Source organism: Saimiri boliviensis, chromosome 11 (assembly GCF_048565385.1).
Source record: "Saimiri boliviensis isolate mSaiBol1 chromosome 11, mSaiBol1.pri, whole genome shotgun sequence".
Classification (NCBI taxonomy): domain Eukaryota; kingdom Metazoa; phylum Chordata; class Mammalia; order Primates; family Cebidae; genus Saimiri; species Saimiri boliviensis.
This window is the reverse complement of record NC_133459.1, coordinates 31,334,257-31,346,326: the sequence shown is the minus strand read 5'-3', so window position 1 is coordinate 31,346,326 and position 12,070 is coordinate 31,334,257. Positions and strand designations below refer to the sequence as shown.

At 44.6% G+C, this 12,070-nt stretch overlaps 1 protein-coding gene across 5 annotated transcripts in view; it reads left to right on the top strand.

Annotated features, from left to right (window-relative positions):
* The first annotated feature begins 161 nt into the window (after nt 1-161).
* ZBTB8OS (zinc finger and BTB domain containing 8 opposite strand) overlaps nt 162-12,070 on the top strand; it is a 38,379-nt gene continuing 26,470 nt past the window's right edge. For 2 of the 5 annotated variants that reach the window (XM_039474285.2, XM_039474284.2), the window contains exon 1: nt 177-688. In XM_039474285.2, coding sequence (XP_039330219.1) covers nt 592-688 — 97 coding nt within the window. In that variant the 5' untranslated portion in view covers nt 177-591. Of the gene's footprint in view, nt 693-12,070 lie in introns of all 5 variants that reach the window. The other 3 variants (XM_074380463.1, XM_074380462.1, XM_039474286.2) reach the window with 3 other exon arrangements.

Below are 12,070 nucleotides of genomic sequence, written 5' to 3'. Positions count from 1 at the left end.
GTTCGCGACCTATCCAGACGTGCGGAGTAGCGTACCGCGGGACCGAGGCGCGCTCTCCGCCCCTCCCCCCCTCCCCCCACGCCTCCCAGAGCCGACTTCCAGCGACTGCAAGCGCCGGGGTTGACGGGACTGCTCCCGGCCAGGATCACGTGAGAGGTTTAGTCCACACACTCCCGCTGCCCGAGGGCAGCCATTTTCTTGAAGGCTGTTAAGCTTACGAACCTTTCAGAGTACTGAGATTAAAAATCTAGAATGCCTTTGGGTCTAATGATCAATTTTGGGGGTGACAGGGAGAAAAGAACCTCGCCATTCAGACCCAGAAGGGTTTCATTCAAGGTGCCCTTCAAATGCTTTTCCTTAGTCTTTAGAAGGAACTAGTAATGAAGGAAGCGCAGAAGATGAGGTTTTGGCCTTTTAAACATGTCATCCAAGCGGCAGGGTAGGAACTAAAGTAGGTCGACAGTCAAGTCTGAAAACGGTGTGTGGCCCTTTAAGGATGTCTGCCAAGAGGCGGAGTCTAGAGCGGAAGTAGTAACGGGCCGAAGTCCCGCAGATGAAGGGCGGAAGTAAGAATGTCTAATCCTGGCAGTCATGGCGCAGGAAGAGGAAGATGTTAGAGATTACAATTTGACTGAGGAACAGAAGGCGATCAAGGCCAAGTATCCGCCAGTCAATAGGAAGTACGAGTGTGAGTAGGTGGCTTACTTCTGTCTTCAGACGTGGGCACACAGGCATCCCCTCTCCTTACCCGCGGCTTCCTCCTGCTGCTTCTGGTTTGCCCCACGGGTGCCTCAAGCATGATCCCATTGTGTCCCGTACTGTAGTCTCGTTCGTACTTGTCCTGGAGATGCTGCAGTAAAAAGCCACCTGGTTTAATAGTCGCGAAACCTGGCCTCCCACATTTGCAGTCTCTTGAACCTGTTCCACATGTGCCTGATCACATTTATCTTGGTGATTTCTAAAGATAATTATATTTTCCGGCTTTTGAAAGGTTGTTGCCCCCTTGTATCTCCCAACAGTGAGATAGAGTGTGCCAGGTTAGAGGACTCAGAAAGCTAATTAGGGGATATCTAACTTGACGTTTCACCTTGGTCATATTAGTAAAAAGACCTGGTTTTGACATTTATTTATGACAATTATTTTTTTAAATGATTGTTTTAGGCCGGGCACGGTGGCTCACACACCGTGAGCCGAGATCGCACCATTTGCACTCCAGCCTGGGCAACAAGAGCGAACAATGTCTCAAAAAAAAAAAAAAAAAAAAAAAAAAAATCTAGGCTGGGCGCGGTAGCTCATGCCTGTAATTCCAGCACTTTTGGGAGGCCGAGGTGGGCGGATCACGAGGTCAAGAGATCGAGACCATTCTGGCCAACATGGTGAAACCCCGTCTCTACTAAAAATACAAAAATTAGCTGGGCGTGGTGGCGTGCGCCTGTAATCCCAGCTATTTGGGCGGCTGACCCTGGAGGTGGAGGTAACAGTGAGCCGACATTGTGCCACTGCACTCCAGCCTGGCGCCTCGCGACAGAGTGAAACTCTGTCTCAAAAAAAAAAAAAAAAAAAAAAATCTGTATTAAAGGTTAAGCTATCATCATCCCTAAAGTTGGCGGGGTTTGTGGAGCGCAAATCTGACTATCTGCTAAAAATTTTTTTTTTTTTTTTTTTTCAAGTTAATGAATGACAGCTTTATTTTTCTTACACTTTTAAGGCTGAACCTTCATTTAAATTGAAAAGTATGATAATTGTATTTACTCATTAAATATTATTAAAGTTTTCTAAAACACAACTTGAAAACATCCAGCATGCCTGTTTAATATCAGTACAATAAATTCAAGACCAAGTATACATGTTACATGCAGCAAGGCTAGATTACAAATTATCATAGTCATCGTCATCATCATCATCATCATCTTCATGTTTTCTTTTTAATGCATTTGATGATTCATTGGCAGTATTTTGTGATGATACCATATTAGTGGTATCATCACAAAACTAATTTCTCATCGTCCTCTGTAAAATCTGCTTATTTACCATAGCATTCTAGGTTCTGTGCTTTCTGGACCTGGCATACCTCCCTAGCATATCTCTTTTCACGCGCCTGTAAACCCAGCACTTTGGGAGGCCAAAGCAGGCGGATCACCTGAGGTCAGGAGTTCGAGACCATTCTGGCCAACATGGTGAAACCCTTGTCTCTACTAAAAATACAAAAATTAGCCAGGCGAAGTAGTGGGCACCTGTAATTCCAGCTACTAGATAGGCGAAGACAGGAGAATTGCTTGAACTTGGGGGACAGAAGTCGCAGTGAGCCACGATCTTGCCATTGCACTCCAGCCTGGGCGACAGAGTGAGACTCAGTCTCAAAAAAAAATTATTCTTAATAGGTCACATATATTGATTTGAAATTCAAAAAGTATAACATATGCAGTGAAAAGTAACTCTAGCAGCCCGGATCCCCAACCACCTAGTCCCCTCTGTAGAGCAGTCATTGTTACCTTTTTCTTACATATACATACCTACATGTTCTAGTCTTTAACCAATTTTCAGTTGATGGACATTTAGGCTATTTCTACTCTTTTGGTGTTAGGAACAGTGCAGCATTGAATACACTTGTACATCCATTGTTTTGTACATATGCAAATGCAGCTGTAGAATCAAGTTCTCAAAATTAAATGGCTTTGCCAAAGGATATATGTATTTTTTTTGTTTCCACTGTTAAGACTCAAGCATTTTTTTAAAAGGATGTATGTATTTTTAACTTGGACAGTTGCTCTCTACAGCAGTTGTACCAGTTTATACTTTAAGTAGTATTGTATGAATGTGCCTCTTTCTTCCCACTTTTACTAATTGTTACCATGCTTTTTGGTCTTTTCCAATTTGCATATTTCATTTTTCTCATTATAAGTGAAGCTGAAAATATTTTAGCGTTTTGGAAGCTATTTGTATTTCCCATTCTAGGTGTGCATGTTAATATTCTTGGCCCTTTTTTCTCTTAGGTTATTTTTTTCCTTTGGGTTATTGGTTTTTCTTACTATGCAAAAAGTATTTTTATGTAGTGCGGTTCATTAATCAGTGGTCCCCAACCTTTGTGGCATCAGAGACTGGTATCATGGATGGCAGTTTTTCCATCAACAGGGGTTTTTGGGGAGGATCATTTCAGGATGATTCAAGCACATTACATTTACTGTGCATTTTATTTCTGTTAGTATTACATTGTGATATATAATGAAATAATTTTACAACTCACCATAATTTAGTATTACATTGTGATATATAATGAAATAATTTTACAACTCACCGTAATACAGAATCAGTGGAAGGCTTGAGCTTGTTTTCCTACAACTAGATGGTCCCATCTGGGGGTAACAGATTATCAGGCTTTAGATTCTCATAAGGAGCACACAGCCTAGATCCCTGGAATGTGCAGTTGACAGTAGAATTCAAGCTCCTTTGAGAATCTAATGCTGTGCCTGATATGAAAGGAAGCGGAGATCATACAGTAATGTGAGCAATGGGGAGTTGTTGTAAATACAGAAAAAGCTTTGTGAGCTCACCTCCTGCTGTGCTGCCTGGTTCCTAACAGGCTACCAACTGGTACCAGCCTGGGGGTTGGAGACCCCCCTTTATTTAACCCTTTATTTCATTTTATTTTATTTTTGAGATGGAATCTCACTCTGTTGCCCAGGCTAGAGTGCAGTGGTACGATCTCTTCTCACTGCAACCTCCACCACCCAGGTTCAAGTAATTCTCCTGCCTCAGCCTCGGAAGTAGCTGGGATAACAGGCACCCGTCACCATGCCCAGCTAATTTCTTTTGTATTTTTAGTAGAGACAGTGTTTCATCATGTTGAACCGGCTGGTCTCAAACTCCTGACCTCAGGTGATCCACGTGCCTCAGCCTTGCAAAGTGCTAGGATTACAGGCATGAGCCACCGCACCCGCCCAACCCTTTTTTTCCTTTCTTTCTTTCTTTTTTTTTAGAGACAGAGTCTTGCTCTGTCACCCAGGCTGGAGTGCAGTGGCACCACCTCAGCTCACAGCAACCTCCACTTCCTGGGTTCGAGTGATTCTGTCTCAGCCTTCCAAGTGACTGGGATTACAGGGGCCCACCACCATGCCCAGCTAATTTTTTTGTGTTTTACCATGTTGGCAAGGATGGTCTTGAACTCCTGGCCTCAAATGATCCACCCACCTCAGCCTCCCAAAGTGCTAGGATTACAGGCATGAGCCATCATGCCTGGCCAACCTTTTGTTTTATGATTTCTAAGATAAGATAAGATGTCATACTCGAGGAAGGTGTTGCCCACTCTGAGATTTTAAAATAATTTTTCTGTGTTTCCTTATATACATTTGAAAATAAAACTTTTATTGAATAACCTGTGGCAAGGCCTGGTGGCTCACAACTGTAATCCTAGCACAGAAGGAAGGCTGAGGCAGGTGGATCACTTGAGGCCAGGAGTTGGAGACCAGCCTGGCCAACATGGCAAAACCCAGTCTCTACAGTGAAGTATGAAAATTAGGCTGGGTGCCGTGGCTCATGCTTGTAATACCTGCAGTTTGGGAGGCCAAGGCAGATGGATCACAAGCTCAGGAGATCGAGACCATCCTGGCCAACATGGTGAAACCCTGTCTCTACTAAAAAGCAAAAAAAATTAGCAGGGCATGGTGGCTCGTGCCTGTAATCCCAGCTACTTGGGAGGCTGAGGCAGGAGAATCACTTCAACTAGGGAGTTGGAGGTTGCAGTGAGCTGAGATCGCGCTACTGCACTCCAGTCTGGCGACAGAATGAGACTCCACCCCAAAAATAAATAAATAAAATAAAGAATAAAATTAGGCTGGGCACGGTGGCTCACACCTGTAATCCCAAAACTTTGGGAGGCCGAGGTGGGTGGATCACGAGGTCAAGAGATTGAGACCATCCTGGTCAGCATGGTGAAACCCCGTCTCTACTAAAAATACAAAACATTAGTTTGGCATGGTGGCACATGCCTGTAATCCCAGCTACTCAGGAGGCTGAGGCAGGAGAATTGCCTGAACCTGGGAGGCGGAGGTTGCAGTGAGCCGAGATCGTGCCATTGCACTCCAGCCTGGGTAACAAGAGCGAAACTCCGTCTCAAAAAAAAAAAGAGAATAAAAATTAGATGGGTGTGGTGGTACATGTCTGTAATCCCAGCTACAGAGGATACTGAGGCAGGAGAATTACTTTAATCCGGGAAGTGGTGTTTGCCTTGAGCCAAGATTGTGCCATTGCACTCCAGCCTGGGCAAGAGTAAGATTCTGTCTCAAAAAATAAAATAAAATCTAAATTTTTTTTTTCCCTGAGACAGAGTCTCGTTCTGCTACCCAAGCTGAAGTGGTGCAGTGGCGAGATTTCGACTCACTACAACCTCTGCCCCTGGACTCAAGTGATCCTCCCACCTCAGCCTCTTCAGTAGCTGGGATTACAGGCGTGTACCAGCTTACCCAGCTAATTTTTAGTAGAGATGGAGTTTCACCACATTGGCCAGGCTGGTCTCGAATTCCTGACCTCAAGTGATCTGCCCGCCTTGGCCTCCCAAAGTGTTGGGATTACAGACCTGAGCCAATGCACCCGGCCAAAATACATCTTTTATTGAAGTATAATGTACTTACAGAACGGTGCCCATGTCATAAGTGAATTTTCAGAAACTGAGTATACTTGTGTAATTAGTATAATAGCAGTTTCCAAAATGTAATCTCTGCATTCCTGGGATTCCCCATACCCTTCCAGAGGGTCTGTGATGTCAAAACTATTTTCTCTCTCTCTTTTTTTTTTTTTTTTTTTTTTGAGACAGTCTCACTCTTTCGCCAGGCTGGAGTGCAGTGGCGTGATTTCAGCTCACTGCAACCTCTGCCTCCTGGATGTAAGCGGATTTTCCTTCCTCAGCCTCCCGAATAGCTGGGATTACAGAGGTCAGCTGTCATACCCAGCTAATTTTTGCATTTTTAGCAGAGACAGGGTTTCACGTGTTGGCCAGGATGGTCTCCATCTCCTGACTTCATGATCCACCTGCCTCAGCCTCCCAAAGTGTTGGGATTACAGGTGTGAGCCACTGCACCTGGCGTCAAAACTATTTTCACAATAATACTGAGATGTTATTGTTTTCACTGCGTTGGTATTTTGTACTGGTGGGGCAAAATCAATGGTTGATAAAACTGGCCCCAGCCTGTAATCCCAGCTACTCCAGAGGCTGAGGTGGGAAGTGTTAAAATGCAGGAGCTGAATGAAGAGGCTCCCCAAACAGGCTTTGTGTGAGCAACATGGCTGTTTATCCACCTGGGTACAGGTGGGCTGAGGCCAAAAAGGGGATCAGCAAAGGGCGGTGGGGTAGCAGTTGGTTTTATAGGTTGTGGGGAAGGCAGTGGAAAGCTACAAAAGTTACTTTAGGGTGATTTTTTTGCAAGCTGGGAGGGGGTTGTAGAGTGTGGAGTCAAGGTCAGTTACAAAGTCTAATGGCCTTGTCATTTGAGGCGGGAATAAGAAACAATAGAGAATGTCTTAAAGTTAGGTAGGCGCCTCAGGGGTTGATTGTTTCTTACTCTTTTCCTGACTTTCCAGCTACTTCATGTTTTCTGATTCCAGAAGGCACTCCAGAGGTGTACCTGTGGTTCATGGGGATCCTCATGCCGTCTACGGTGTGGTCAGACCTTACAGGAGGATCACTTGAACCCAGGAGTTTGAGACTGGGTTTGGTCTTTTGAAGCTATAATTGTACCACTGCACTCTATCCTGGGCTACAGAGCAAGGCTAGGTTCTATCTTTTGGAGCTATAATTCCTCCTACTGCACTCCATCCTGGGCTACATAGTGAGACCGTGTCTGTGAAAGAAAAAGCAAAAACAAAAGCTTTTGGCCCCTTAGCACAAATTCAGGCAGAAGCACCAAACTGTATGATAGAAAGGGTCTCCCTGGGCCAGGCGAGGTAACTCATACCTGTAATCTCAGCACTTTGGGAAGCCAGGGCAGGCAGATCACAAGGTCAGGAGTTTGAGACCAGTCTGGCCAACATAGTGAAACCTCATCTCTACTAAAAATACAAAAATTAGCTAGGCATGCTGGCATGCACCTGTAGTCCCAGCTACTCAGGAGACTGAGGCAAGGAGAATCGCTTGAACCTGGGAGGCGGAGGTTGCAGTGAGCCAAGATTGTGCCACTGCACTTCAGCCCAGGCGACAGTGCGAGACTCTGTCTCAGAAAAAAAGAAAATGTCTCCCTCTGTCTTCCAGTCTGGAGTACCATGGCACTGTCATTGCTCACAGCAACCTTGAACTCCTAGGCTTAAGCTGTCCTCTCACCTCGGCCTCCTGAGTAGCTGGGCCGACTGTCTATGCCTGGCCACTACGCCTAACTATTTTTTGTGGAGATGCAGTCTTGCCTGTTGCCTAGGTGGTCTTCAAATCCTGGCCTCAAGCAATCCTTCTGCCTTGGCCTCCTAAAGTGCTTGGATTACAGGCATTAGCTACTGCACCTAGCCCTAAGGACATTCTTCAGTAAAATGACTTTTTTTCTTTTTTTGATTTTAAGTACAGGGTAGTAAATTATACAATGATAGCTGGGAGAGGTGGCTCACACCTATAGTCCTAACACTTTGGGAGGCCTAGGCTGGAGGATTTCTTGAGCCCAGGAGTTCCAGATAAGTCTGAGTGGCAGAGTGAGACACATCTCTATCAAAAAAAAAAAAAAAAAAAAAAAAAGCCAGGTGCGGTGGCTCATGCCTGTAATCCCAGCACTTTGGGAGGCTGAGGTAGGTGGATCATGGGGTCAGGAGATCCAGATCATCCTGGCTAACATGGTGAAACCTCGTCTCTACTAAAATACAAAAAATTAGCTGGGTATGATGGCACGCAGCCATAGTCCCAGCTACTCAGGAGTCTGAGGCAGGAGAATTGCTTGAATTAGGGAGGCAGGAGAATCACTTGAACCTGGGAGGTGGAGGTTGCAGTGAGCCGAGATTGCGCCATTGCACTCCAGCCTGTGTGACAGAGCCAGACTCTATCTCAAAAAAACACAAATAAAAGCTGGGCATGGTGGCATGTGCCTGTAGTCTTGTAGTTCCAGCTGCTAGGGAAGCTGAGCCAGAAGGATTGCCTGAACTCAGGAATTCAAGGTGGCAGTGGGCTGTTATCATACTGCTATGCTCCGGCCTGGGTAACAGAGTCCCTGACTCCAAAAGACAAAAGAACATCCTTAGGCTAGGAGCAGTGGCTCACACCTATAATTCCAGCAGTTTGGGAGGACAATGTGAAAGGATCACTTGAAGCTAGGAATTTGAGACCAACCTGTGAAACCTGATGAGACCTCCATCTTTTTAATAGAAAAAGAAAAAAAAAATTAGCTGGGCATGGTGGTTGGTGCATGCCAGAAGTCCCAGGTACTTAGAGGCCGAGACAGGAGGGATCTCTTGAGCCCATGAGGTCAAGGCTGCTGCAGTGAGCCATGGTTGTGCCACTATACTCCATCTTGGTAGATAGTGTGTGCCCATTTCTTAAAAAAAAAAAAACAAAAAAAACCTGAAGGCCGGGTGCAGTGGTTTATGACTGTAATCCCAGCACTTTGGGAGGCCGAGGCGGGTGGATTACCTGAGGTCTGGAGTTTGAGACCAGCCTAGTCAGCATGGTGAAACCCTGCCTCTACTAAAAATACAAAAATTAGGCCAGGTTTAGTGGCTCGCGCCTGTAATCCAAGCACTTAGGAAATCAAGGTGGGTGGATCACCTAAGGTCGGGAGTTCAAGACCAGCCTGACCAACATGGTGAAACCCTGTCTTAAAAAAAAAAAATTAGCCATGCATGGTGGCACATGCCTGTAATCCCAACAACTCGGGAGGCTGAGGGCAGGAGAATCACTTGAACCCGGGAGGTGGAGGTTGCAGTGAGCTGAGATTGTACCACTGAACTCCAGCCTGGACGACAGAGGAGACACTGTCTCAAAAAAATTTTTTTTTTTTTAAAGAATATCCTTGGCTGGGCATAGTGGTGGATCACACCTGTAATCCCAGCACTTTGGGTGGCTGAGGTGGGCATATCACCTGAGGTTGGGAATTCGAGACCAACCTGACCAACTTGGGGAAACCCTGTCTCTACTAAAAATACAAAAATTAGCTGGGCATAGTGGTACATGCCTGTAATCCCAGCTACTCAGGAGGCTGAGGCAGGAGAATCGCTTGAACCCGGGAGGCACAGGTTGTGGGGAGCTGAGATCACACCATTGCACTCTAGTCTGGGCAACAAGAGCAAAACTCCATCTCAAAAAAAAAGAAAAAGAATATCCATGATGAATCAGTAAGAACTATTGATGTTATTAAATTTTAACTTTTTAATATTCTGAATATGTACCTTTTTAATTGTCAACAAAATAGTCTGTAAAATATTTGAAGCGATTTATTCTCAGCCAAATTTAAGTGACCATGGCCCCTGACATAGCCCTCAGGCGGTCCTCAGAATGTGTGCTCAAGGTGGTCAGGGCACAGCTTGGTTTTATACATTTCAGACAGGCATGAGACATCAATCAAATACATTTAAGAAATAATTTGGTTTGGTCCAGAAAGGTGGGACAACTCAAAGCCAGGGGGTGAGGGGAGTGGGAGGGTTAGGGGGTAAGGGAGCTTTAAAGCGATAGTGAATTTAAACATTTTCTGGTTGATAATTGGTTGAATGTGTCTAAAGACCTGGGATTGATATAGAAAGGGAATGTTCTGGTTAAGATAAAAGATTGTGGAGAACAAAGTTCTTTAGAATTCTTATAATGGCAGCCCTTAGAAACAACAGAAGACAAATGTTTCCTTTCAGATTTTAGTTAATCTCTTTAGGATTGGGAGGGTCTAGAAGAAAAAGATTGTGTTAATAGAGATCTTTACGGATGCAAATTCTCCCCCACAGAGAACAGCTTTGCAGGGCCATTACAAGATATGGCAAAGAAATATGTTTTGGGATAAAATATTTTTATTTTCTTTGTCTTTTTTTTTTTTTTGAGATGAAGTTTCACTCTTGTTACCCAGGCTGGAGTGCAATGGTGCGATCTCGGCTCACCGCAACCTCCGCCTCCTGGGTTCAGGCAATTCTCCTGCCTCAGCCTCCTGAGTAGCTGGGATTACAGGCACGCACCACCATGCCCAGCTAATTTTTTGTATTTTTAGTAGAGACGGGGTTTCACCATGTTGACCAGGATGGTCTCGATCTCTTGACCTCATGATCCACCCGCCTCGGCCTCCCAAAGTGCTGGGATTACAGGCGTGAGCCACTGCGCCCGGCCTCTTTCTTGTCTTTTAATGTTATGCCAAAGTCAGGTTAAATAAAAACCATCTTATGAGAATTTATGATTTGTACGGCATGACTCCCCAGACACCTTCAACAGAAATTTGGGCAAGATTAAAAAAAAGTCAGAATTTAGTCCTCATAATATTCTGTTGAACAAAATTGAAAGTATGTATAAAGTTTTTGCGGGATGTTAAGTGTTGATTACTAGTGGTAAGGAACTTGTGTAACTGAAGTGTGAGCTGAACTAGCTGCATTTTTCATGGAACACTTTTTCTTGAAAAAATGAAAGACATGCCGGGCGCGGTGGCTCAAGCCTGTAATCCCAGCACTTTGGGAGGCCGAGGCGGGTGGATCACGAGGTCGAGAGATCGAGACCATCCTGGTCAACATGGTGAAACCCCGTCTCTACTAAAAATACTAAAAATTAGCTGGGCATGGTGGCGCGTGCCTGTAATCCCAGCTACTCAGGAGGCTGAGGCAGGAGAATTGCCTGAGCCCAGGAGGCGGAGGTTGCGGTGAGCCGAGATCGCGCCATTGCACTCCAGCCTGGGTAACAAGAGTGAAACTCCGTCTCAAAAAAAAAAAAAAAAAAAAAAAAAAAATGAAAGACATACTATTTTTATTCAGATTTGAGTATTTGGCTGGCTCTATGGGTACACAGTGGCTTGAGCTCACTGCAATCTCTGCCTCCCAGGTTCAAGGGATTCTCCTGCCTCAGTCTCCCAATTAGCTGGAATTACAGGTGCCCACTACCATGACCAGCTAAATTTTTTTTGTATTTAATGATAAAATTCAAGCTTTCAAGTGAAATTAGAATTTATGGGCCTGCTGAGCTAAATCCCAGCATTTTGGGTGGCTAAGGCAGGCAGATTGCTTGAGCCCAGAAGTTCGAGACCAGCCTGGGCAATGTGGTGGCAAACCCTGTCTCTTACAGAACATTAACTGGGTGTGGTGGTACATGCCCGTAGTCCTTGCTACTTGGGAGACTTGAGGCAGAAGTATCACTTGGGCTTGGGAGGTCAAAGCTGTGAGCTGTGAGCTGTGATCGAGCCACTGCACTTTAGCCTGGATGACAAAGTGAGACTCTGTCTCAAAAAGGAAAAAAAAAAGATTCATTCTAAGTAAATAATAGATCAATGGATTTTCATTTTACAGTATGGTAAGTTCATTGTTAAGGTTTCGGATTCCACGTTGCAACTAACCTTGAAAAAACTACCATGTTTTCAGTTTTGGTATAATATCAAAGAAGACTGTTATCTTTTTTTTTTAAGGCTAGTTAAGTAAAGCAGTGGGAGTGGAGAAGGAACAAAGAAATCTATAACTGGTTATGATGAATTAATTGTAAACATCACTGCACTTGGACCAGCCTATCCACAATTATTTGAAAAAGCTATTAATATGCTCCTGTTTTCCTTCTGCATATTTATGAGGTTGGATTTTATTTATGCACTCCAACTAAATATATTGCGAGACTTTTAAAATACTTGAAAACATGCAAAACAGCGCCAGTCTCCACTAAATTTTTTTTAATTAATAACTTTTACTTTTTTTTTAGAGATGGGACTGTTGCCCACGCTGAAGTGCAGCTCACTGCACTCTTATCTTACTACAGCCTCAGCTTCTAGGCTCGAGAAGTCCTCCCCACCTCAGCCTCCCAAGTAGCTGGGACTACAGGCATGCACTACCACACCTGGTTTTTTAAAACTTTTTTTTGAGAGTCTTGCTCTGTCACCAAAGCTGGAGTGCAGTGACACGATCTCAACTCACTGCTGCCTCTGTCTCCATATTCCAGCGATTCTCC